Source organism: Falco biarmicus, chromosome 13 (genome assembly GCF_023638135.1).
Source record: "Falco biarmicus isolate bFalBia1 chromosome 13, bFalBia1.pri, whole genome shotgun sequence".
NCBI lineage: Eukaryota > Metazoa > Chordata > Aves > Falconiformes > Falconidae > Falco > Falco biarmicus.
In genome coordinates this window covers 27,027,900-27,054,315 of record NC_079300.1, presented here as the reverse complement: position 1 = coordinate 27,054,315, position 26,416 = coordinate 27,027,900, and the positions used below count along the sequence as shown (strand labels likewise).

The 26,416-nt window shown below is 39.6% G+C and overlaps 1 protein-coding gene across 4 annotated transcripts in view; it reads right to left on the bottom strand.

Moving 5' to 3' along the window:
- Positions 1-26,416, bottom strand: part of STAG1 (STAG1 cohesin complex component) — a 199,788-nt gene that overhangs the window by 133,143 nt on the left and 40,229 nt on the right. For 3 of the 4 annotated variants that reach the window (XM_056358368.1, XM_056358369.1, XM_056358370.1), the window contains exons 2-4: positions 23,467-23,596; positions 16,867-16,969; positions 6,185-6,364 (exon numbers count right to left, since the gene is read on the bottom strand). In XM_056358368.1, coding sequence (XP_056214343.1) covers positions 6,185-6,364; positions 16,867-16,969; positions 23,467-23,495 — 312 coding nt within the window. In that variant the 5' untranslated portion in view covers positions 23,496-23,596. The remainder of the gene's footprint in view (positions 1-6,184; positions 6,365-16,866; positions 16,970-23,466; positions 23,597-26,416) is intronic. The other variant, XM_056358371.1, reaches the window with a different exon arrangement.

The following is a 26,416-nucleotide window of genomic DNA, read 5'->3' as shown; positions in this document are numbered from 1 at the left end:
TCATACGTATGTAACTTCTTTTTTCCTTAAGAACAGAAAGGAATACAATCCTAGGAATATTTATTCCCAATAAAACTAAGCGATTCATATTCTTCATACAAAGATATCAGAGTTTGGTGTTTCATATAAATAAATATTTCTATGCAGCAAAATGGGCATTAAATATTATGTGGGAAAATCAGAGTAACACATTATATGGAACTATTTGGGAGAAAAATATACTACTGAAGGATAAAATTGATTGGCACAATTTAACTGGCATTACACACATGCATAAAAGTTATTCTTCTTTTTGAGAGAAATTCTTCTCTCAAATGGATTAAAATCACAGGAACTGCCGAGGACAAGCACTCTCATCACAGCAGATCCGCACTGCTCAGAGCTGCATTTCCTCACCTGCGCCCTCAGAAATGCTGGGTGGACCATGCAACGGCCTCACACCAAGCAGATTTTCTACTATGGTACAGAATTTTTGTAGGTGCTAATCTTTCACAATTGACCCATTATGCAAATTCCAAGAGGCTGCATCTGTTGGAGCTGGGCCACTCATGGGCATAAATGGTTCCAAGGTGCTACAAAGCATCAAAAATACTCATGTACACTGAACATGAGAATACAAAAATCCTTAGAAGAGTGCAGAAACAAAGTCAGTCACTCCAATAAGAGAGCGCCATCAACTTACTAAAAAACATGATTCAAGTTTTTTGCTAGCACAATTTGGAAAGGGTTCACAGGTCACCCCAGACACTTAAAACAGCAAGAGACTTCTCCAGCTTTAAATATAATGGTATTTTCAGGTATAAATGCTTCTACACACTGCACCACTGGCACATGTGTTCACATTAACAGCAAAATCACTCTAGATCATCTTGCATCAAAAGAGAAAAGAAATCTTGTGTGATAACTGCAGAAAAATTAATTTGGTATTAAGGGATATCCTTCTATTTATTTAATGCTTTGTTTGGTGGCTAAATTGTTCCTAGTATAACAAGCATGGAAACATGTACCTAGTTTTGATTTCAATTCAGTAGCATACAGCCAAAAGCAAAGCAAAACTAGGCTGCAGAAGAAATCCATCTAGTAATATGAAAACAAAATACTAGTTTAAATGTCAGTAATAGCTGCAGATATTTTACCCTTTAAACTGTAGAGAACAGATACTTAAACTCCTAAGGAGTTTCTGAGACCGTTTGAGAAAACCCGAAGTTATTATCCGTCCTTCAAGTTGAAGAATACAGCTTTGTTAAAATAAAACAAAGGACAATTAAATTAAAACATGCCTTTAACACAAAAACCATGGATAACACTTAATATCATATGTCTGTACATCATTAATCTTCAAAAACCCTAACTCCCTGAAGTGGCTGAGGCAGACACAAAGACACTAGCCAGCAACTACCCTACTTTAAGTAGGAAGAAGGGATGAGAAAGCCATTAAGGCTACTGAGAACATGGACACCATGTTCACCCTGAGCTACAAACAGTCAGGGGAGGGAGAATTCCCACAACATTTTTCCCTTCTTATCCTCATTCTTAACTGCTGTTGTCAGAGACAGGATATTCGCCTTCTGGTATGATCCAGTTACAGCTGCTCCGATGTTTTTAAGCTCAAGTGTACATATAAAAATATGTATGTAATTCTTCCTAAATAAGGTAGATATGGTGACGGGTATAGTCATTCTAATCGAGAATAAGTCTGAGCTGCTGCCAGAGATGGGTTGAATCAGTGAGCTGATCCAGCTGAAAAAAATCCAAAGTGTCAGGTTCTAATTAAACCCGTTTCTTGGTGTAACTACAAAACACACAAGAAAGGTGCAAAAAACGTCAGCTGTAGGTGTGGGAGAAGGTGGGACCAATCTGTTCAACAGCAGCCTCAGTTTACCCAGGATTAAAGCAGGCATGGAACAATCCTTTCCAACCAGAACCACTGGAAAGACTAAGGAAAATCGGGATTATCTATATTGCATAATGATTATGTGATTAAAATAACTGTGACATAAAATTCCAGGGAGTTGAAAGAAGTGAGCAAACCAAAGCTTAATCCATGCAGAATGCGTTAGGAACCAGCTGATAAAAGCTTAGCAGTCACTGGGCCTTGTTCTCCTACCAACCTCCTTTCCCCGGGAAAAGCCAGCCCAAGGAGTGGCCCTGCTTTGCGGGGGGCAGCACCCAGTGTCTTCTCCAAGGCCAGTGCCACCTCCCGTGCCATCTCGGCCAGCCCAGTTCCCCCCTGTGATAGCCAAGGCACCGGTGACCACCAGGACAGGGGAGCAGCCACTGCAGTGAGAGCCAGGGGGAACAACGATGTTCAAAACTTGGGCTCTTCCTCTACGGTTCCTGAGGTTGCCCTCCCCAGCTGCTAACTAACTGTAACTAGTATTACTATTACTATAGAAAAATGAGGGTTGTAAAAGAAGCTGTTGGCTTAATGCAGGAATGGGTGTAATTCCATAGTGTGAGCTATGCAGGGAGGTAGTACGCAGACCACATGGTCTATTTCTGCCCTAAATGCCATGAAAGTATAAAAATTACTGAAATTATATAGGAAGTGCCATAATAACAAGATGCATAAAGACATATCAGCTCTTTGGAAGAGCTGACTGTCTTGCATTTCTGTATGTGAATAGCATCTCATCTGCAGCAAACTGCTGATGTCGATTAAGGGTAACTGGTAACGCACAGTATAGCGAGTAATCACGGCACAGGTCTGCTCACGTTTTGCTATCGAACACCTCTTAAGGTTATTGATGACCACCTCTGATGTTCTGGGGGAGGCACAAATCCCCTTTGCACGTGGGAAAGCAGAACACTTCTATGCTTGGTTTGACCAACACAGAAGCACCAGCTGCATTGCAGCTAATTGGTTGTAATTTACTTATAAGAAATTTTCAGAAGGAGGCCTAAATAAAATTTGAGATCACCACACGCTCTTTATTTCACTGCTGGCTTCATGCCAGGGTCAGAGACCAGTGTGGAAACGCCTATGAAGATTTAAGCTACAGATCAGCCTCCTGTCGTGGGGGCTCAGGTGGGGGAGCGGAGGTTCACCCACACCCCTCATTCCCATCGGCAGGAACTCGGGCAGCTCAGCGCGCGAGAAATGGGGATGTAGCCTGTGCTGCTACAGAGGTTTAGGGTGGGGAAATACAGTGGATATAGCTGTCTCTGTAAAGTCATTCAAGGGAAAAAATAAATAAACGAGACAAATGACAAAAAGCAGAAGTGTGTCATGTTTGCCTAAGAAAAAAAAAAAAAAAAGACCCACAGAGCTGAAAAAAGCTCTATGAACAGTCTAAATGGACTAACAAGATGTACCCACAGAAAACACGAACAGCAGGTCATATCACACTTCGTACACTGAGAGTTGCCGACAGAAAAACTTGTGAAGCAACTAACTGTACAAAAGGTTACAGAGCAGATTAAAAAAACAGTGACAACAATCCGATACCAACTTCGTGTAGGTATCAAATCAATTCATAGAGTTCAAATGAGACTTAACACCAACACAACTAGCACTTCATAACAGAGGCAAAGACTTACATGCAAAGGGCAGCTCCGAAGTTACGTACACTTGAAATACAAAATATTAACCTAACTTTGTTTCACTGTAAGAACCAAACAGCAATAAGCCTGAAGAGAAATAGTAAATGAACCCTGCTATGAGAAGCAAAATAGAGGACAAACTTAAAAGAAGTGAGAACTGAATTCAGCTACAGACTTCCATGAGTTGGCAACACACAAAGCCAGAAAAATCTAACAACTACAATAAATCCTGAGAGCAAACAGCAGGGGCAGATAGATCAGAAATGAAAGCAGATGCTTCCCATGTAATCTCAGAATATATTAATTGAATTTTTCTGGGTTTTCATTGTTGCAAGCACACATAAGAGTGCTATAGAAAAATGTAGGTTCACATTACGGGGAAAGAACTAAATATCGAGAAATAATAGGCTCTGACAAATACAAATATCTGGCACTTGTCTGAAAATTTGCAATACTGACAAAATTGCTAAAATTGGCCACAAAAAACCTGCACCAAAGCTATGAAAAACAAAAATGCCAAGCTTTCCTAAATGTTACATCACAATCCCTAAGCTATTAAGGAAAAAGTATATGGATGCTAATAAGTTTGGTTTATAGAACCTTGATTTCACATGAGATTATTGTCCAGAAGTACAAGTTAAAAAATATTAAATCACAAATTAATTGCATCCTCTTTCCCCCTATAGGGTTTCTTTCTTTCTTGGTTTTGGGTTTGTTGGGTTTTTTACCAATTTTACCAATATTTTACAAATTTACCAATAGTAAAACTTTCAAAGGTGCACAAGTGACACGTACTCTTGAAATTATGGCTCAAGTCATTTATGCCTGTTTGCAACCCAGGCCTTCAAATAAACTTGCCTATTCCTTTAGTATTTGCTATCATTTCTCCACTGCTTAAAATGTGCTGTCTGCTTCTTTCTCATATACATAGGCTGGGCACATTTTAAGCACATGCATGCACAGGTATGTATGTACTTGTACGTATACACAAATATAGACAAACAGACCCACCTACCTATGCATATACAAATAGTAAATTTCTCAAAAAAAATCCTTTGTATTTGAATTCCAAACATTTCTTAATACAAACGTGCAGACAATTTCTTTTTAGAATTTCATCTGCAGAAGACTTCTGATGGCATCTCGTTTGAAATAGATGAAATGTATCAAAGTCAATTCCACACACACGGAGTCATCAAATATCAAAGCAATCACCCATTCCTTTTCATTTGGCTCCCGCAAATATCAATAACTCTAAGACAAACATGCTACATAAAGCATATTGTATGTTCTGTACCACAGTAAAACCAGAAAATAAACTCCAGATGTTTCCTCAAATCCTGCCAAAAGCGAAATTTGAAAAAGTGTTGAAAACCAAGCAAAGTTAGAAGCCCTGACTTACAACACGTAGGAAGAGAAGGCACAAGGAATCTGTAGCTTTATTAGGAGTAAATTTGTTCTGTCTTCACCTACTAGATAAGAAGGGTCAATCCTGAATAACTGTAAATAGAGCAACTACAAAGGAAAAAAAACCTCATTTTCTTCCTGTTTATTACTTCTTTAAAATTATCTCTCAGACCTTCCACAGATTTGCGTCTGGGAGAAAATTTCCAACAGCTTTCACTCATTTGGAAGACAAGGTTCCTTTGGGGGTTAATTAGACTTGGCTTTTAGCTACACTAAAGGTAATACTGAAAATGGGACTTGGCTATTTGTTTTCCTCACTTATTATTTTCTCATGTTAGCACCACAAAGTCAAAACTAACTAACTGATATTGCACGAGTCCTGCTTTGTTGAAATGCACAGTAAAGGAGGTTCGCTTAAGGCAGTCCTTCGGCAGCAATGACTGTTGCCTTCGCACTGCACCGGACAAACAGTGTTTTAGGCCCATTGTTCCTCCTTTGAGTGCCAAAAACAATAGCTGGAGCACAGTAGCTTAGTGAAAGCATACACGCACTGCGAAAACAAATCATCTATAGAGGTTCTTGGGGTGGGACTCATCTGGCCCAACAGATCCTGTAAGACCTCTGAAATTGGTCAAAACATGAAGGAGTAAGAAACACTTTCAGAGGCAACTCATTACAACTATCTTAGATATTTATTTTACATTGAAAAATTCACCTTCAACACCTGTCCATCTTTGTCCCTCAGACACAGAGGAAGTCTAGGCAACTAGTTTAGCCTTCATCTGCTGCTCTGGTTGGGACAGCAAGGAGAATGCAAGCTACAGTGCAAAAGTACTCAAAACTGCTTGTGTCAGCAGGTATTTTTGAAAAAACAAGCAAACAAAAAAGCCTCGGATCAATCACTTACCATATACTTTTTCCTCATATAAAACTTATTACAGGATATTCTTTAATGGACTGCTTAACACAGACATGTATTTTCAATTTGGAAGTAATAAACACAATAATAGAGAATTTGAAATACATGACTTTCTGATCTGGTTTTAGTCTTTCAGAAGTATGTATGACAGTCCTCGATCAAAGCACATTCTGTCCCTATATCATACACAGACAGGCTATTGGACAGATACAGGTTATGAAAAAATACAATTGATCACAAAAGCGTAGCTTAGACTGAAGTCCTACAGTCGGGCTATACTGAATTGTGAAGGGGTAACACAATTAGTTATTTTACCTGCATAGCACTCTTTCCCAGCTTAACCACCTCAAACAAAGTGACAGGGTCCCCTTCTCCATTCTGCTGAGGGTGGCCATTAGCTCTTCCACGACTTGCTCCTCTAGCTCCAGATTCAGAACGACCCTTGTCTGCTGGAGACTTCCGCGGTTTCTTAGTGGCAGACTGGGCAAAGAAAACCAGCAGAAGAAAAGTTTATTATAGCTATATCTGAAATCACTCAATGTATCTTTATCAATTACATGTAAATATTACACACACGTTTATACACTCACACATGTATATACACACAAATATCAGAAAACAAGCCAGGCTGGAAGGAATCTCAGGAGGTCTCCAGCCTGACCTCCTCCTCAAAGCAGGACCAGCTACGAAATGAAATTCAACTAGGTTGCTTAGGGCTTTATTCAGTCAGGTACATATATTTTTATTTATCGCCAGCTGTTGAGAAACAACTTAAAAGCCACTGTCATGTCAAGGTAAGCAGTGGTGAATTCCCAACTCTGGAGCAGCAGTTCACATCAATACCCATATTAGTCTTACTTAACACAAAAAGATGCTTGACAACATGACAACTAGGTAAATAGTAGCAAATTACAGACATGACAGCAAAAGTGTTTTATATTGGCACACAAAATAAACTTTTAGAATAACTAATTAACTCTGGAAGACAATAACTTATTAAAAATACACTTGCCTTGTTACCATTCATGTTCTGCATTTTCTCTTTTATACAATGTTTACAAGAAACTGTGTACATAAAGTCAGCTCTTCAACTCAAATTAAATCACTGAATTTATACAGCCAGATTTAATAGATCATCATAATAGCCCCTTAGTTTCAAAACTTTATGAGTTAAAACATTTTCCCAGTGAATCTAAATTATTTAATGTAAATTTTCCTCTAGATTCATCAAGCTTATAATCAGGGGGTACAGATCCCATTTGAAAAGCCACCTAGTGAATGGTTTGCTCTGAATTTAAGTCACCTTATGCAAACCAAAAAAAAAAAAAAAAAGTTTCTGGGAAGATAACGTAAGATTCCTGCTATGACCTTACTTCCATATTCTATTCTTTCTCCCTACTGTGAAGCAGACAAAAGCAAAAGCTGCCATTTTCCACAGAACAATAAAGCTATTTTGAGAAATTATGTTAAACAAAACAATATGCAAGCAACTTGAAGATTAAATTTAGGACAGTATCCTCATGGTACCGTTTACTCAAATATACAGTCAGCCAGTTTGTATTAAGCATTTAGTAAAGAACATTAAGTCAACATTTTTGGTTGCATCTTCTAGTTGCAGACACATTAAGAATTTTCCTGTAGAGGAAAGTGATCTAATTTCTGGACAAGAGCTGGCAGAAGACAGACCTGCAGCCTAGCTTTCCTCTTACTTTAAAAGGGATCACTGCTGGTGGGGACAGAGAGCTAAAGAAAAGCACAAGGTAAGGTGCAACTGCAACTGCCTCTTGCAAATATTCAATTAAGGACTTGCATACAAATGCAAGCTGGAAAGCTTGAAATAATGGTACAGTCTCTGCAAAAAGTTTTTTTGATAACATCTGCATTTATGATCAAAAGAATACGCGTTCCTCCTCAATGAGTTTTTAAACATGCAAAGCTGCCTTTATCATCAAGAAAGCCATCAATACGTGAAATGTTTGAGGTCTGCTGAGCTCCAAAGAGACACACTATCACTATTTAATAAAATGGCAAAGAATGAGAAGTAAATTGACTCTTTTGAGACCTATAATCCATGTGCTTATTGAATCTGCGTGACAGTAAGCCATAAGCAGTTCAACTAGCTAAAAATACTACTAAATGAAAGCAGGAATGCAAGTTGATGCCCTCCACAGAAGCTAACGCAAGCCCCCTCTATACTCAGTTTTTCTCAACATGTCATTCAAAAGGAGGCATTAAATTCTGCAAGGATGAAGCAAAAGCAAGTAGGAGATAGACGTGATATGCACATCCAAAAGGTACCTTGTTGGAAAGCAAGGAGAAAAACAACGAGAAAAGCAATGTACACATAGTACATAAGTACTACGGACCAGCATGCACACGTTCAAAATGAGTAACCACAAGACGTGTAAATGCTCAGTTTAAACTCCACTTTTGTCAGGTATCCTAGAGAAAGGGAGGTGCTTTGACCAAGACTCATAGTTTGAAATAGAAAGGTGAGAACACCAGTGAGCTCTCAGAAGTAGTACAGAAATAACAGACAGATGTACTTTTGACTGAATTACGCGACAAAACCAGATTCTTCAAGCCCAAGTAAATATCTCAATATCCTAGACCTGAATTAACACCAGATATAGTACTAAGTCTACTTGAACAACATTGCTCTCTGGTATAGATTTTCTATTGACAATGAGAACATCTCTTCTCACTGGAGAAACCAAGCCTTTCATTTAACAAAAGCCATTCTGCATCCAAGCTGCAGTAGCTAAATCCAGATGATCCAGATGCAGGATCTGTATTGGATCTTGCCTCAAGAGACAAAACAAGCAGGCAAAGGATCCTCCACTGAGAAACCGAAGAAAATCCAAACCTAGAACTTTCCGAGTTAGGCAGGGATTAATATCCTCTTCAGGTGGAGAGGCACCAGAGGAAGGGTGTCCACTGAACTTCTACTCCAGAGCACTTCCACAAAGTAGGTATCTGGCAGGAAGCCCAAGCTCAATGTCAGTCTGGAGTGCAAACATGAAAGCAAGTGACACAGATCCCCCAGCCTCCACAAACTGCCAGGCACTCCAATTAAGAAGTCTTGCAAGCGCAAGGCACAGAACTGAGGAATAGGCATTATTTTACTCATTAACATACAATATTACAATGCTGTTGACAGACACTACTTGCATGTAAAGTCCCTGAATTAACAGCAAGAAACTTTGCAGGCCATCTTGACAGATCTCAGCTTCATACAGGTTCCTACCCCAGAGCAAAGTTAAATAGGTAACCCTATTTCAAGAGGAAAATTTTTCACAATGAGAATAAGCAGCCATTGGAATAATCTCCCCAGATAAGCGGTAGATCACCCAACACCGGACACGTTTTAAGATTCAGGTGGACAGGGTGCTGGGCCATCTTGTCTAGACTGTGCTTTTTGCCAAGAAAGGTTGGACCAGATGGTCCTTTAGGTCCCCTCCAACCTGGTATTCTGTGATTCTATCCCAGGACGGAGACATCCAACACCACTGATGCAAGTGAAGGAAAAGCATGAACTGGTACATCCATAGAAATGCAAATATCTTCATGATACAGAATATCTGTGGAATATCTGCAGAGGAAGGGTGCTCTTAGAAGTGGAGTTTCAAAGTCAAGCTACAAATCTAAAATACGTTTGGCACTGAGCATACCAGAGGCAGCCTTGCACCCCTATAAGAGAGATACCTGCATGCACAGGAAAGGGTGGTCCTTCAGCTCAACACAAAACACCTATCCTCTAATGCCATGAAGAGCTCCCACACAGAAACAGCCCAAGGATGAATGTGGCTCTGGTAAACATGCCAGACTATCACTGACAGGTGTAAAAGTGTGATGTTTTGTAAGATCAGAGTGAATCTGTAGCAAGTCTACTCTTGTGAGGAACCACCAAATGGTCATCAAGATACAGGAAAAAATAGAACCTCGGCTTCTTAACAGGAACAACTGTTTTTATTGCTTGCCCCTTTCAGCCATAAATTTCCTGCTTCTGCCTAAAGCCCCCTTAAACTGCCAATCATGCATGGGGGTTTGGTTTTTCTTGTTTTTCTTTTTAAATCTGTCAGAATCCTGGGGTGGGTAAGAACTAATTGTTTTTCAGACTCAAAACTGACTTTTCTCCTGTTTATGTGAGGGATCTCTTAAAAGTCATGGAAAAGGCAAGCTGGTTAGCAATATTGTATCTAAATGTATTCATAAATCCTTGTAAGAATTTCCATAATCCAGGCATCTGCTGCAATGGGAGAGCTGACACAGAGGTGAAACAGAACGACCAGAGGGAGGGGTAAAGAAGCACAAGGTAAGCAAGCTTGAGGCTTTTTAATCACACACCAAGAAAGGTGCTGCTTGGAGCTGTGAACCTGTAGCAGTTACATCTGTGCTCTCACTGAGAGCCAGGACATACAGTCAGACTGGGGTGCTGTCAGAATGGACGGAGTCACCAAATGTAAACAGAACTTACTCATGATTTTTCAGATCTATGCAGCAGATTCAACCAACAACTAAAGCGGAGGATTTATACACACCAGCATTAGCAAATTCAGAAGCTCCATAATATGCCACAGAAGCATCTTTAAGATGGCTGTACTGACGACCATATAGTTTACCTGTTGCTTAAACTAACGCAAACAGGAAACAAAATACCTTGACCGTAACTAACCTAAAACTATGACAATTCAGAATTTTGTGATAAATTAGCTAGATAATACTTTCCCTTTTGTGTGTTTACAATGATTGTGAGGAAAAAGTGACCCACATTTCTAAAATCAAGTAATATAGTGAAAGTTAATTTACACACTAACAAACAAAAAAAGTGAAAGCAGCTTGTCATTTTCCATTAACATTTCCCAAGTTGATCCGATGCACTTCAAGAAGAAATAAAGACAGTAAAAGTGTTACAGGTCAGTAACTCCACCTAACCTGCCACCTTCAATGATGGCCTCCACATGCATTCATTCCATAAGTAATTTAGAACAATACCCCACTTCTTAAGATAGCTGGAAAAAGCTTCCACTTGAGTAAGACTGAAGAACTTGCCTCTCAAAGGCACCATCCTCTTGAGAGGCCTCTGCATTATAACCTCCTGTTAAGTGGAAGAGTAGTAATGTCTGAATTTTCTGAATTAATACTGATCAAAAAAAGAAGGCTACTGCACACTTCATAACATCATCACAGTTGAAGTTCTTGGATTCAGTCAGTCCTTTGGACTTTTTGCTCCCCATGAAAAGCTTCATCGAACAAATAAAAGACAGATGCAGGTCACCTAACATCCAGTGCACACAGAGCTGCTTCGGCTGGAGCATATGCAGTTTAGAACAAAAAACAGCACAGGCAGTGTTGGGCGGTAGCGTTGCTTTTTTTTCATCCTTAATTTAAAATCTAGCAAGAGTTCTAAACTTCAAGTCTGCTTGAATCACTTCAGTTCTTCTAGCTGAGGCAATTGCTTCCAAGACTGTTTCCACAGAAAACAAGCGGCAGGATAGAGAAGTCTTCACATACTGGCTGTATGCGCACTGCATTTCCACAGAACTACAGTAAGACATTCTCTTCAGTTTTAAGGGACAGACCTAAAGTATCCGGCAAGCAAGCTGAAACAGGACACTGATGTAAGTCACACCAAACCACAGACCTCAACTACCATGAAAAGAAATTCTTCCAGGGAATTCCTTCCTACTATTAATCAGGACATGTACGATTTGGAACTAGAAGATAAACTCAATCCCCTGCAGTATTTAACATCCATGCTACAAGACTAAATAAGGCTAAGAATCCACTGCAAAGTTAGAATTTCACATAAGAATGCAAAGGTAAGGTATTGTGATCCATCTCCTCCATACGAAAAAATACAGCAGGACCTGAAGGCAAAACTGTACAGTCTATAGTGGGGACAAAGGGATCAGAAGTGCCTTGATCCCTCTTGCCTTAATAGAGGAATCTGTGGAGAAGAGATGTGGAAAGGCATGCTGTGGCCCCGAATACAGGGGGAGAGGGACACCAGCAGAGTTCCCAGAATTGCCACCTCTGGAACAGAAAAACTGATGTTTCTTCCTGTCCTCTAAGTCAAAGAGGCTACTAATCTGTCTACTCCCACTTCAAAGCTGAAACACAGATAGCCAGGGATCACTCCCACTCCCTCAACCTCTAACAGCTGAGGTTTAAGCCAAGCTATTCTGAGCTCCTGGGCAGGTAAGGCCACACAGGTTAAAATAAAGCATGCCAACAACACTGAACAGAGAGCGTTGATCCAAGAGAGGAAACAAAAAAGAACAGATAAATAACTGATCTGAGCCTGAGCTCACTAATGTGAAAGCTGCATTCTATTATAGGTCCTTGGGCTTTCAAATCCCCTAGCTAGAACAGGAGAGCACATCCCTACCCATGTCATACCCAGGTATTTCAATGCAGCAGACAGAAAAGGCATTTTTGGCCAACGTTACTCCAACTTCAAGCAGAGGCCTGTTATAGGTCACTCCTATATGCTCCCACCCCACACAATCCACTAAACCTCTATCCAGATGGTATGCTCACATACAGTATTGCATAAACCGAGCCAAATATCCCACTGACTGGACAGATTCACCTCTTGGCCAGTTGTTCCAACAGGCATCTGGTCTATAAGAATCAGTGTTTAGAAGCAGATGTGGGCAAGGGGGAGGCCAGCCCCCACCACTGTCACTGCTATAACAGGACATGGTACAACTCCTGCTAAATTCACAGCAAAGGCTGGCAAATTCACGGCAACCAAGTTAGCTTCTGAGTTATTCTGAAGGACTTAATCTCTTGGCAAGTTGACTCTCTACCTGCTCATTAGAACAGTCTCTAGTAGAAGTGGAGGGGCAACTTGGAAAGCAGTGTTTCCAGGAAGGAAAGGTTCCCTGAAATATTAAGGTTCTCTACGAACTGAAGAGGTATTTGCTACAAATGGCAAATTTTCAAATGAGGATCATTTCCTTACAGAAGTCTCAAATCTGCAAAGAGGAATGTCTTTCTCTGGAAGAAAGTCTGAAAAATCCTCTAGAAGTAATTTATCTTTCCACTAAAATCACAGAATCATAGAATCATTTAGGTTGGAAAAGACCTTTGAGATCAACCTATTTAAAACAAATACATATATCTGATGGAGTACAATGTGTGCAGCTGTGCAACAGAACCATGCAGCTAGACAAAACAGCATAGAAGAGTAAACTCTATCCAAAAGAGGTCAATATGTTTATGGCAGATGTGTCACTGTAGCTGTGATGGCCTAAGGACATAAACAAATCAGCATTTGCAGGGAAAGATCAAATCTCATTAGACCATAATATTTTACTTGGGGAAAAAAAAAATACCACAAAAAAGTGGAAGAGCCTTTGGGCAGAAAAGCCTTTCTCTAGGTCTATAATAGAAATGAAAAACATCAAAGCTAAGTATCTGTTGAGAAAAACAGCTCTGAATTTAGCTAAATATTTTAATCTGTTTCACATCTGAGAGTAAAGGTAGGCGGTACCTGTGGAGAAAATAAAAATCACATTAGCAGATGGAAGAGCAGGGGAAAAACATCAGAGCTGCACCTCCTGTAAGAAAGGTAATTCACCCGAGGGAAGCGGATGGGTTAGCAGCATGGATAGGTGAGCAATGGGGAGGAGGAGGGAAAGTGAAATACAACGTTTGCAAAACCAATACCTCAATTACTAAGTCCATGACTTTTAATATCAATTAATGTTATAAATTGATTTGCCTAAATTTGACTTTCCAAGATGTTTGCATTTCTCCTCAAGAATATTACACATTGAGTGTGGTTTTTTTTTCTTTCTGGTCTTTTTTTTTTTTTTTTTTGAAAAACCTTATTTATTCCTTTCTGTTGCTGCAGTATCAATTATGAAAGCAGGATTTGATTGTATATTCAGACATATACATTTTGCCGTCACCCAAAAAAATAGCAAAATTACTGAATTTTTGGATGAGGGGGGAGCAACGGATACCATTTATCTTGACTTTAGCAAGGTTTTCAACAGGCTTCCACAATATTCTTGTATCCAAATCAGGAAGCTGTGATCTGGACGGGTAGACCACTAGATGAGCGAACAAGTGGTTGAACTGCTGGGCTCAGAGCACAGCGATTAATGGATCATCCTCCATCTGGAGGCTGGCCATGAGGGAGTACAACACAAGTCTAACTAGAACATGTCCGGTTTCCTATCTTTATCAAATAGTCAGAGGGGGTGAGAGACTGTGCTCCTGGCAAGTGTGCACATGACACCAAATTGGCAGGGAGACCACTCAATGACATCAAGGGCAAGACTACTATTGACAGTCTGGAGAACTGGGCTAACAGTACACTTAAAATCCAACGTGGACAAACGCAAAGACCTGCCCCTGGCAGAGGAATAAATCCCTGCACCAACACAGGTTGGAGACAGACTGATCAGGGAAAAGCTCTGTGGAAAAGGACACCTCAGGGTCTTCGAAGACAACTAACTGGACGTGAGACAGCCATGTGCCTGAGCAGCAAAGGCCATCAGCACCCTGGGCTGTACAAACAGCAATATAGCACTAAGGAAAGTGATTATACCCTTCCACTCAGCACTTCTTAGCCCATATCTGGAATACCATGTCCAGGTTTGGCCCTCTCAATGCAAGAGAGGTACTGATAAGATAGAACAAGCTCAGCAGAGGGCTACCAACATAGTCAGGGGGCCAGGAACATTGCCCTGTGAGGCTTTTTGCAACAGCATATAGTGGGAAAACAACTGACAGTAGTCATCAACTGCAGAACAAGATGTTCTGATGGCCTACAAGGGAGAAATTTTTCACAAAATAAGATGAAACAGGTTGTTGAGAGAGGCTGTGCTGGCACCAGCCTTGGTGGTTTCCAAGACCAGACTGGGAAAGCCCCAAGTAGTATGGTCTAATCCCACAGCTGACCCTGCTCTGAGCAGAGGTTGCAATGAGGCCTCCTAAGGTCCTCCAGGCCAGATTCCATGACTAGCCCTGATTGTTTCTCTTCTTTGAACCTCTTCCCATCCTCATATACCCTTTCTTGAGATTTTGGAGTTGAGGTCAAAAAGGTAACAGAAACTAGAATTGTGCAAACTATTCCAAATTTTGGCAAACCGCAGTTTTATAGTGGACACAGTATTTGTTTTACTCTCTGTTCTCTTTCTCAGATCTTTAAGACTGGATTTGTTGGGGTTTTTTACCTGTATTGAGTATTAAGACGAGGCTTTTGTACAATCAACTCTGAGAACCCTAAGGTCTTGCTCCTCAGCAATAGTGAGCTCACACTTGTGAGCAGCAATAGTCAGCTCACAGTCCATCATTTTATGTATGAAGCAATGGCTGCTTCCTCTATATGTTCATCACTTTACAATTGTGTACACTTAATGAGCCTGGAGTTATTCTAAGCATAATGAGCAATTGCTTCTGTAGAAATTTGATAGCAGGACCAGTAGAGTGCTTCAGTGAATACTCCCAAGGGAGCTAATGATAAGCTCAAACAGAGGGATGAGAAACACCTTTTGTAACATTCACTTTTCTTTTCCAGTGAATGTGTGGTGGTTACAAAATCATTAGTGTTGCTTTAACTTAAAATTCCTACACTTTAACAACCTTCTGGGTTAGCAATTGGACTGCACTGTTGGTTTGGGGTTATTTTTTAGATCTTCAAAACTCATAGGTTTACTAATGAGATATTCTTCAGATAATTTCTGATTTTGCCCTTTGCTTACAAGCTATATAAATAGATGACTTGTTCTCTTTACATGCTTCTTTAAAGCTTCCTGTAAAGAAGCTCCATGTGTCTGTCTGATGAAGAATATATGCCATCATAGGAAACACTGTTCAAAAGCTTTCAAAAAGGAAGACTGACGTGCCCAGAAAAGCCTAGGATTTAAAATATTGGCTCTCAAAGCAAACCCAGAAACTGTGATGCAAATTGAAAACCAATACTAAGGAGGAGTTTGCTCCAGCTTGGCCAGCACGCGTGAGGAACACACTGTACTCTCCATTGTTACAGCCCCACTGGCCCATGCTTAAGGAGTTAGACTAAGGGCGGAAAGTCTTAAAGTAAAAAATAAAAAATTAAAAAATCCCAAGCTACTAGTGCTATATATAGCACATTCATACTGAGGGTGTACTCACAGACAAACACTAAGAGAAGAATCAAAACAGTAACACACACAAACACCAAAAATCTTATTCCACAGTGTGTACTTCAAGCGATGTAATCAAGATAACTATATCTGATGACCCTGGAGAACAAGTGAAGGACATCATGACACACAGAATTTTTTCTGTATTTTCCAATAAATTAGCTATTTTATAAAATTAATGAAAATAAAAAGAGAAAGCCTCTTTAAATACCGTGTAACAGGGAATTTTTTCTGCATGTTCCCATTCATGGGCCAGCAATGGCCAAAGACTACTGAAGAACAGCAAACCTTACACAGCAGACAGCAGTATCACCTGCTGCACTATGCTAGAAGGGGCTGAAGCTCCCAGCCTATACACAGCACACAGCCTATGTCAATTACATGAATTTTTAAGATGTGTTAACAGATCTTCTGAGGCATTTAGTTAATACTGTTCTGCAACTCTTCCATTCGCATTAGGAGATTATCAGTTACTAGGATGGCTCAAATGTAATTTGTCACTTAAAATCCATTATAACTTTCAAAACAAAGTGGTTGTGCTTACTGAGATGATTCTCATGTCTGGAAGAATGTTGCAATACAACAATAATAATAAAATCATAGTGTTCATGAAAGTAGCTATCAAAAGAAAAAATAATAGCTATTATGAGATCATTTTTATGTCCCTTTTTAAATACTCCAAACATTGTTTGTATATCAATCTGATAAATATTTCATACTACAAGTCTTCATAAAGTTTGACATAGGACTCATTAAAAACCTATTTATGTGACCACAAGATGATAAGATGAAAAACAGTTTGCAGTCAATTTTAAATAGATGCATAACAAAACAAAACTAAATTACACATACTGGAGGCCTGCCAGGACGGCCCCTTTTTCTTTTTCCTTTGACTTCCGCTTCTTCAAGCTCACTGCCAGCATCTGAATGTGCAGTAGTTTCATTTGTAGAATCCCTAGGGAGGGGAAAAACACTAGATAAATTAAAATGATTTGAAATCAACAAGTAATCTATACTGACTGATTAAATATTTAGTCCTAAGCCAGAAAAAAAAAAGTCAGCATTAAAAGGCTTGCCACATTTATTCTGCAAACTAAAGAACCAAGCATTGTTAGCCCTGGCAAAAAGCCTTACCTTTTTATGGGCTGGACTGTCATTTTATAGACTGGAAGTTATTTAAATTAACAGCTTCTTTTGAAACAATGTTACACTTCAAAAACTGGCTATATTAAACAGCACATTCTCAACATACCCATCCCACAATGTATTCACTAGTATCAACTTTCTTTTAGTAACTACCTCTGAGCTGCTTTCAAAGCCACAAGAAAGCCAACTGGAGCCCAATCCAGCCATTACATCATTAGAACAGTTACACAAATTCCCACTCAGGTTACATCGTGTTTTTTAGTCACCCTCGAAGACAATGGTATTGTGCAGCTGTTAATAAAGAGAGGATTAACACTGACCGTAAGGCACAAACCAGAAAGCTCACTTTGTTCTGAAGACATTTATGATTCTTGCACTTAGAAAAATGCTTTCGCTTGCACAATGAAAAAACCTTGACATTGCTCAACAACTATTAGCAGAGCAGCCTGCAGTATTATTTTTCAAATCATTCCTGTTTTAGACTTAAGACCATACTAAGTAGGGAAAAAAACATTACCCCAACTCCCTCCTGCCCCCGCCAAAGCTGGTGAGCAGGTACTTCTCTGCATTGGTACTTCAAAACAGACTTGGCTGCTTGAAGAAACTCAGCTTGTAAATGTTCTTCTGAGGCATTAGATCTCTCCCAAGAAGAGCCCACAAGCAAAACCATACCTTGTTACTGATATCCTGATTTTCAGTTTGCAAGACCACCAGTACATGAGTTCTCTGTCAACGAAAGAGTAACTGTAATGATGTCCTAGATTACTCAAAGGTGGGTCAAGCCTAGCTCTAATCAGAGATTTCTTTATATCCAGTACCACTTCCTCAAAGTTAAAGTAGCTCAATTGCTGTAAAAACTTGTGCAAGGGGAAGGTGAAGATCAGACCAATTCTATAATTTCATACAGCCTCAAACATAAAAGGTGGCATTAGTGATCTGGTTTACAGAAACTGAGAAGCTTCAGCAAGCCAGGATCTATGCAGACCTTCACATTGTCTGGGGTTTTATTTTCTTCTTTTGTTTTATAATCAGGAACACTTCACAAATTTGCTGCATCTTCAAGAAAAGTATTTAGTAATGCAGAAAGATACAAACATCATTGTATCAGAATCAAAAATGTTCTCATGCTTCTCTTTACTGAAATTACTGTATTGTTCTAGGTCTGCTCTAACTCAAATAATTCTACAGAACTAAGATGAATTTCTAATATTAAGACATTATTTTCCAAACTTTTCTAATGTGTAAGCACAGAAGCACCAAGGAGTCCACAGAATTCTTTACAAAACCTTGAATGCTGTAGAACATCTATGAATCTTCTTTTCTGAAAGTAATTTCAATGGATTATCTCTAAATATCCTACATAACCCAGAAAACCAGGCACTCTAGATTAAAACCAGTATTCAAGTACATTTGAGTTCCCAAGTTATATATTTGTAAAATAGTATCTCCACAAAATACTGAAAATGCAGCTTTGTTGTGATAAAATTCAAGAGGAGTTTTTCTGCTCCATGAAATATGACATTTGAAAAACTCAATATCAAGCTATGCATTTGGAGAAAAAAAATATGTAAAAAGCCTAAAACCAAATAAAAGATACCACACACAGTTCAAAATGATTTGGTAAAATAGGGCCACACTAGTGAAAAGCAATGCAGTGACTGCAGCTGACAATGTCTATGCAGATGGATATATCTATAGCCTTTACTCAAAGACTGCAACTCAATTTGACAAAAAATGTGTATTGCTACACAATGACAATTTTTTATTTTAAATAACTTTTGAATACAGATGTAAGGAAACCCCATAAAAGTATCTGCTACTTTCTATTGCTGTAGAGAAATCAAAGCCATTCTCTCTTGCTCTCTGTAGAAAAAAAAAAAACAGCTTCTTTCTCATCTACACAGATCCCTACTGGAAAAATTTTAGGCATGGCGTGGTCTAAGGAATATCCCCCTTCCTGGGGAAATGCTGTAGCTTTGCTAGCTTACAAAACCACACCTCTAATATCATCAGGATAAAGATTTTTCTTATTAAAACCAGATTCAGCAGTCCTCCTAGGCAAATGGCTCAAACACTTCCCTGGAAACACTACAGCTATATAAACAAACTGTACTACTATTTTGCATGCCACAGTCCACAGAGAACTTGACTTTGCTACAGCCTCTGTCCAGGTCTAGCAAAACCTGCTGCAAATTGTGTATTTAGGTCTGGGAATTTCAATTGCTTTGGAACACTGCATACGGAAGGAACAGTTTAATTATTGACCACCTTCTCCTCTTTGTTTTAGACAGACTGTTGTCTTAAACCTGATAACCACACTTCTCTAACATTTTTCTGGTAAAATTTCTCTGGTTCACCAGAAACCTTTTGGGAAAGGCTCAATAAATCAGTACTAGGGGTGAGATTCATCTAATCTAAATTTGAGACAGACCCAATACAGAAAACAAAATCTTAAGGTGCAACATACCTCGTGCATGTCAGTGTCCAAAACTGGTCAGACAGTTTATGTCTTACAGATTCTCTTTCCTCTCCACTAACAGTAGGGTGATCTAGACAACCAGCTCAAATATAAATGTTTAAAATAAACCAAGATGAATCTCACCCTAACAATACGTGAGGCAGAGGGGAGATTCCTTTCCGGCAAAGAATCTAAGTATGTAAGGAGTAAGGGGAAAACATCAGAAGGGAAGTTCCCTTCAATCCTTACATTATCTGGAGTAAGGAGACAGGATCAAGTACAACCTACAGACCCTGGCTGATTTAACATTAAAATAAACATCATTTCAAGCATCAGGGAATTCTGTCTGAATCTTGTAACACCTGCACAAAAAGGCCCTTCCACTGCAGCTTTGGGTCCCTTCAGTGTGGGAGGCAGTGCTTTTTGCTTCTGTCAAAGCCTTGCCCTTGCTCCGGGTACAAACACACATGCCCCTTTTCTTATTTCTGAACTCAGAGGAGGAATAAGGCATCCCTTAACTGCCTGCAGTTCTGTCAGGTTTTAATGCTTATTGAGAAGAGCATCTGGCCAGCATCCATCTCCCTCATTCCCTACACGTCTTGCAGAACTGCTAGGAAGTAATTTATCTAGTGGCAGTCATCCACATCTTAACAGGCCAGAATTATCCTATCCCTATTTTACGTCTGTGTGACTAGTCACCTGAGGGAAAAACTTAGGCTTAGTCACAATTTATCCTTTCTGAAGCTGTCGGGAGGGAGAATAATCGGGGCCTAAGGAGACCTGCCTCACCTAAGAACAGGAGAGGTGGTGGTGCATAAGGCTAAACCCTCCTCCGTAAGACACCTCTGACACTGGAGACACATAAGAGAATCTGGCAAAGTGTGGCAGACCTACAAGGCGGGGGGGGGGGCAGGATGAAGCAGACAAATGATAACCCCTTTTAGGGGCTCAAATTTACTCTGCTTTTCTTTCTGGTTTCTGCGGTAGCTAGAGTATCCTAGAAAACTGGCAGTAACTCCAGGATCCCTCCTAAAAACTCCGGATATTATTCTGAAATTGTAGTAACTAGTCATTAAAACTATCCACATGGAAACAAAGAATTAACAAATTACTGGGCAGCCCTTTACCATGTCATGCTTCAGAAGAATGTATTTCCACAGACACAGTACATTTCACATCTCTGCAAAATAAATTGAAAGAAATTTACCTTCCTTCTACTATTACGTAAAGCCCTACATATAGAGTTTATACCACCACCACTATCCTGAAAAACACATAACACCAAAAACTTACGGTCATGTATCAGGTTTTGTAAATAAAAACACTTCTCTAAGCTTTTACCGGTGTTGCTGAGGTGGCTCAAGGTTTTGGCAGAGATAAATTCAGTAATTGCTACCATGAGGCTCAGCCCTGTGAAGAAAGGCATTCATGAAGAAAAACGGCTAAACGCACAGGCTCATGAATCATGGATGAATCAGCTCTCATGGCTGATCTTCACAATCTAAAGAGGAACATGCCTCACAGCAACTATGAGTCATCCCATTGAGAGAAGAATCATAACAGTCAGTCACCCTGGTCAAATACACCAGAGGATTTTTTTCCCTCCAACTGAAAGACCAGTAAGTGAAATCCTGCCTTCACTGCATCCTGAAGCCAGTTCTATGAATCCAGGAAGATTGAAGACTTCTCCCTTCATGTTCCCTCGACAGAGAAGAATTTGTGAGGGAATATTTGATATGGTCCTAGCAAAGTACATTAATATCTCAAATCAACTTCAGCACCCTTTGCTTAAAGCGGGTAGCCACAATGATTAGAAAATATTATGAAAAAGTAGGAATAAGGCACAGGAGTGGTGGCTTATAATATCCCTAAATTAAAGATTGCTTCAGGTTTTCTCACCCTTCGCCAGACTCCTTTCTGATGAAAGTCTGGCTGGGGCCTACTGAATCAGTGGTTATCGCTTTCTTTGATACTTCGTCCACACTAGACTTAAGAGTTCTGTGCTCTCAGGAGAGTCTCAAAACCTTTACATGCAAATCCTGCCTTTTTTTTTTTTTTTGTAAAAAGAAAGATCTCATCTTGTTTATGAGCAACGAAAACTATATATGTTACTGATGACAACATCTCACCAACACTTAGCACAGTGGCATTAAAAAACGACATAGATGTTTTCTGTCATTTCTTAATGTTGCATAATATTGGTGGCTCACAGTTATCTTCTGATTAAAAAATATTCCAACATCTTTAATGTCAATCAGTTTTTTCTGCTGGTGTGCTAATCATTAATTTAGATCAACAGACTGTTACCAAATCTGTTAATATGCACTTTTTAACCATAAACCCTATGATATTTTAATTGCTTCCTAAGGTCACATAGCTTCTTGGACTGGGAACGGGAATACCCCTTTCCTGCTGTTGCCATGACAGAACCTCCCAGCTTTTTGCGCTTGGCACATTTTACAAGCACACCCTCACTTCCATAATGTGGCACATCCAGGAAAATATGAACCAAGAAAAAAAATTTTTGACAACTACCCTCTGAGCTAACCAGAGCCCCCTGGGCTGGCACCCGCCAGGGCCACCCATCCAGGCCATCCCCACCCTGAGCCACATGCTCACCCGCAGCAGAAGTTAACTTTTTTGAGAGAAGTTTTAAAAATATAAGGAAAAAATTGCTATGCAAAGCACGTTGTTTTTATTAAGGTCAGACAAATAACTTTACAATCATCGAAGCATTTGGTTTCTTAAACAAAGGGACCTGAAATCTTAAGTTTGGGAACATCACCCAGCCTTGATGAACTGAGGCTCTGCTACCCTCCATGAAAATTCCTGTTTTCATCTGTTCATTCCAAGCAAAAAGAGTAACATTTGGTCATTACCAAGTGGACTGGGGCAGCAGGACCGGCAGGCACGGTGAGGGCAGGGGCAGGAGGCAGCCCAGGCTGGGCAGGCATGTGAGGAGAGTAACCAGGGGCCAAGGAGAACCAGGGACAAGGGTGGGGGGAGAAGGAACGTGGCTTAGTTATCTCTTTGTTTCTCTCCATCATCCAAATCATTTTAATTGGCAATAAATTAATTCTCCCCAAATTGAGTCTGTTTTGCCCGTCAGGGCAGTCAGTAAGTCATTTTCTGGTCTTCGTCTAGCCCCACAAGCCTCTTGACCTTGTTCTCTCCCCCTCCCTGTCAGGAGGGGAGCGAGAGCGGCTGGGTGGGCGCCTGGCAGCTGGCCGCAGTCAACCCACCCTGTCAAACAAAGCTCTATTCTGTTTCTGTTTCTAAAGTTCCTCTCTCAGCCCTACCTGATTTACTGTCCAGCTCCCCTCACCACAGACTGCCCCTCTATTCTTTCCAATAGCTCACTTTCTCCAGGCACAGCACCGCTGCCATTTGTACAAGCCACTCCTGTTTCCTAGCAAGATCAAAACACACTAATGCCACTTGCTGTCTTCCATCGCGGAAGCCCAGGGCTTTCTGCACAGTAAATACAGCTCATTATAAGAAAGAGTACACGACAGGAATATACAAATACGGTCAATTATGACTAAAACCCATACACATTTCTGAAACCTCATAACATTCAGAAACACAAAATAGCAAAGAACTTGTTTTGCTTTTCACAGTAAAGTTAATCTCCATACATATAAAGAAAAACCTTTTAGATTGTGTTGGGGTTTTTGGGTTTTTTTCCCCTCACACAGTTTTTCAGCATATGACAACACAGGAGGCCTGGAACAGCCACACTAATCTGCACTTCTCTCAAGCTTGTACTTTATCCTCACCATCACCTCTGTTTACTTCAACCTCTTTAAAACTGAAGATTTCAAATATATAGAGAAACATATACTCACTGTAGTACTGGCAAATCTGAAGTAATCATTTTTGTAGCACTCTTGAAAGTAAGAGCTACATAGAACTTCTCACAGTTATTATGACAGCTACTTTGAAGCCTCTTTCATGAAAAGAATGTAAAAGTCCAGCCTGTAAAAGAGATAAAAAAAATTGTTAGACGTGATTTCAAAATAGTCATACATTGAATTAAAAGCACTGTAAACAAAAATAGTCAGTTTTGAAGTCGCATTACTATTAAACCACATGAAGTTTGGAATGGATGTCCCCAGGACAGCTTAATCACAATCTTGCATGCAGTTTTTACAATTCTGTCTAGGGAACATCACTTCCCACCACCACCCCCAAAAGGCACAAAGTATTTTCTATTACCTCCCATATTTGTTAATGATAACTCTGATGTAAAAACACAAGTGGAACTCTGAGAAAATGTAAATAAACAAGATCAGTATATAAGCCTGAGCAATCAGAAAATGTGATGATCTAGACTTAAGGAATTTATTTTCTAGTTGTACAATAGAACAAACTTACAAGACAAAAGTTTGGTTTAATGAGAAACAGTCTTTCCTAGTTTTGAATCAATACAAAAGATCTTCACCTAAAATCATACATATTTTGATAAAACAGGTAAAAGATAATATTCCTGATAACATTCCCTTTAATGGAACTACACCTATTCAATCAGGCTCAGTGGCTCACCATTTTATGTGACAGAATTTCACAGAATAGTCAGAAGCTGTGCAAACTTCTAATGGCAGTAGAAAATATTTTAACCTGATGAAACCAGAGTCATAAGTTTAAACAATAAACTAGACTGCATCTGTGGTACCACTACACCCACCAGTAACATCTCTACCCAACAGACTAATCAAGCAGTTGACTAATGACAGCAGATGTGACTTTACCATTAAATAACAGCACAATGTGACAGATGCAATAACCTTTGCTGTAATAAAACATAGAGCTGCCACCCCATTCTTCCAGAAAATGCAAGTTCTGGAGAAACTAAAATGATTTGTTTCATTTCATTCTCCCTTTTTACAGATCCTGGGGTAATATAAATAGCTGCATGGAGCACTGCAGGTGATCAATGGCAATGAATACCAAAGACTTAACTGCATGGTTTTTAAAACATGGGATATTTTAAATCTCTTATTTAAATATCTAATTTCTTCTCAATGGGCAGTTTTTTCTGTGCTGTAGTAGATTTGCACAAGACAGCAGGAAAATCAAGCCAGGAAGAGGTAACATGACCTGACCTAAACACAGTATCTAAATAAAACTGCAGCAGTCTAAGCAAAACAGTATAACATGTAAAGTATTATTTTCCATCCAACTGTATGCCACATCAGTATTTATTTACCAAAACCATAACTGTACAGCAAGAACAGACTTTTTTGCCTCTGGTTATTACAGTTCCAATTAGACTCACAGATGCATGCAACTAATTCTCCCAGTACTTACTCTTTTGTGCTATCCAACAGTTTGACTTACAGTGTCTCATCAACAAATTTAAATTTTTCACTACGTACTGCCATCTCACTGGCCATTTTTTGTAGAGTATCATTAGCAAGCCACTTTGTTGCACAACGAATGTTAACAAAAGAAGTTTGGAATTAAAGGTACCACTCTGGCATTAATGGTTTAAAGGGGGTCATCTCCCACAGCCAGTACACCAGGCTAGTGCAGAAGTTCATCAGTGTCACTATAAGACACAAGTTAGTCTGAGTTCTTCATAAGGAAAAATGTTGTATGGCATGCTATTTGTGCTGTTTCTGTAACAGCGTTTCTTCATTTGAGACACTGGTCATTACTATGTTTTAAAGGATGAAATTACTCTTAAGGGGGGAATGACATGCCCATTCAACCACATAAAGCAACCATTTCAGACACTTGGAAGAATTTACTATAAACAAACATAGCATCAGACTCTTTTGAGCTTCGTACATGAAGAACAAAGAAGGGAACGTTCAGATCTCTGAAACTGAAAGGTTCACTATAACATGCACTCTGGTGGTCACAAAACACTAAAATGTAGGTACAACGTAAGAAGAATATTTAATGAAATCCTGAAATAAAAGAAGAAAGCTTTTGATTAATTTACAACTACATTTTCCTCCTGCCAGGACAATTAGAAGTACACATTTTTGCCACACCTTCCCTTTAACACAGATGAAAAAAAGTGTGGGTTTTGTACACATACAAGCACTCTTGCTACACACACACACAGACACTTGCATACAGTAACTAGACCTCAAAAGGAAACCTATCCATCTTGGATCTTCAGATTATCTAATTCTAGCAGGATACTGGACATCAATCTTACTTTTCAGAAGAGCTTTCAAAGGAAGTTCAAGAAAATTTATGTGTGTTTCATGTGAGACATTTTCCACAGATGTTTCAGACATCCTGCAGAATCTCTTACATGGAGTTTCTATTTTTAATATTCTTTTTAAACCCAGTTATCACCCTTTGCAACTGTTATGCTGTGCATGCTTAGATATAGTAACCAGCAGCATTCAAGTTCTAGGGAAGTGCTTTCACACACAAGGAAAAGTATACTTGCTCAGGGGTAACTTACTTGAAAAGCAAAGTCCTGGCCTAAAAAAAAAGTATGGACTGAAGGGTATAAAGAGCCAGAAGGAGAAGAGAGGAGCTGCCTCATTCAGAAGCGACTGAGGAACCAAGGAAGCCTTGACACGGTGGTAACGGCAGACAACTTGACACCCAGGGAATGCAAGGTCCTGGGGTACTTTCTGATAGTCCCTATGCTACACAGGAAACTGCAAAACAGTGCTGGGAGAAACCTATTGCTGTGTGGTTGGGTCCAGGCTGGACCATCTAGGTGGTGACAAAATTGCCCTTCTACTGTCTTGTGTTAATAAAGGCACTTAACAAGGGTCAAGCCTTAAGTGCTAAAATACAAGCATCGTCAATGCTGACAAGCCAGAG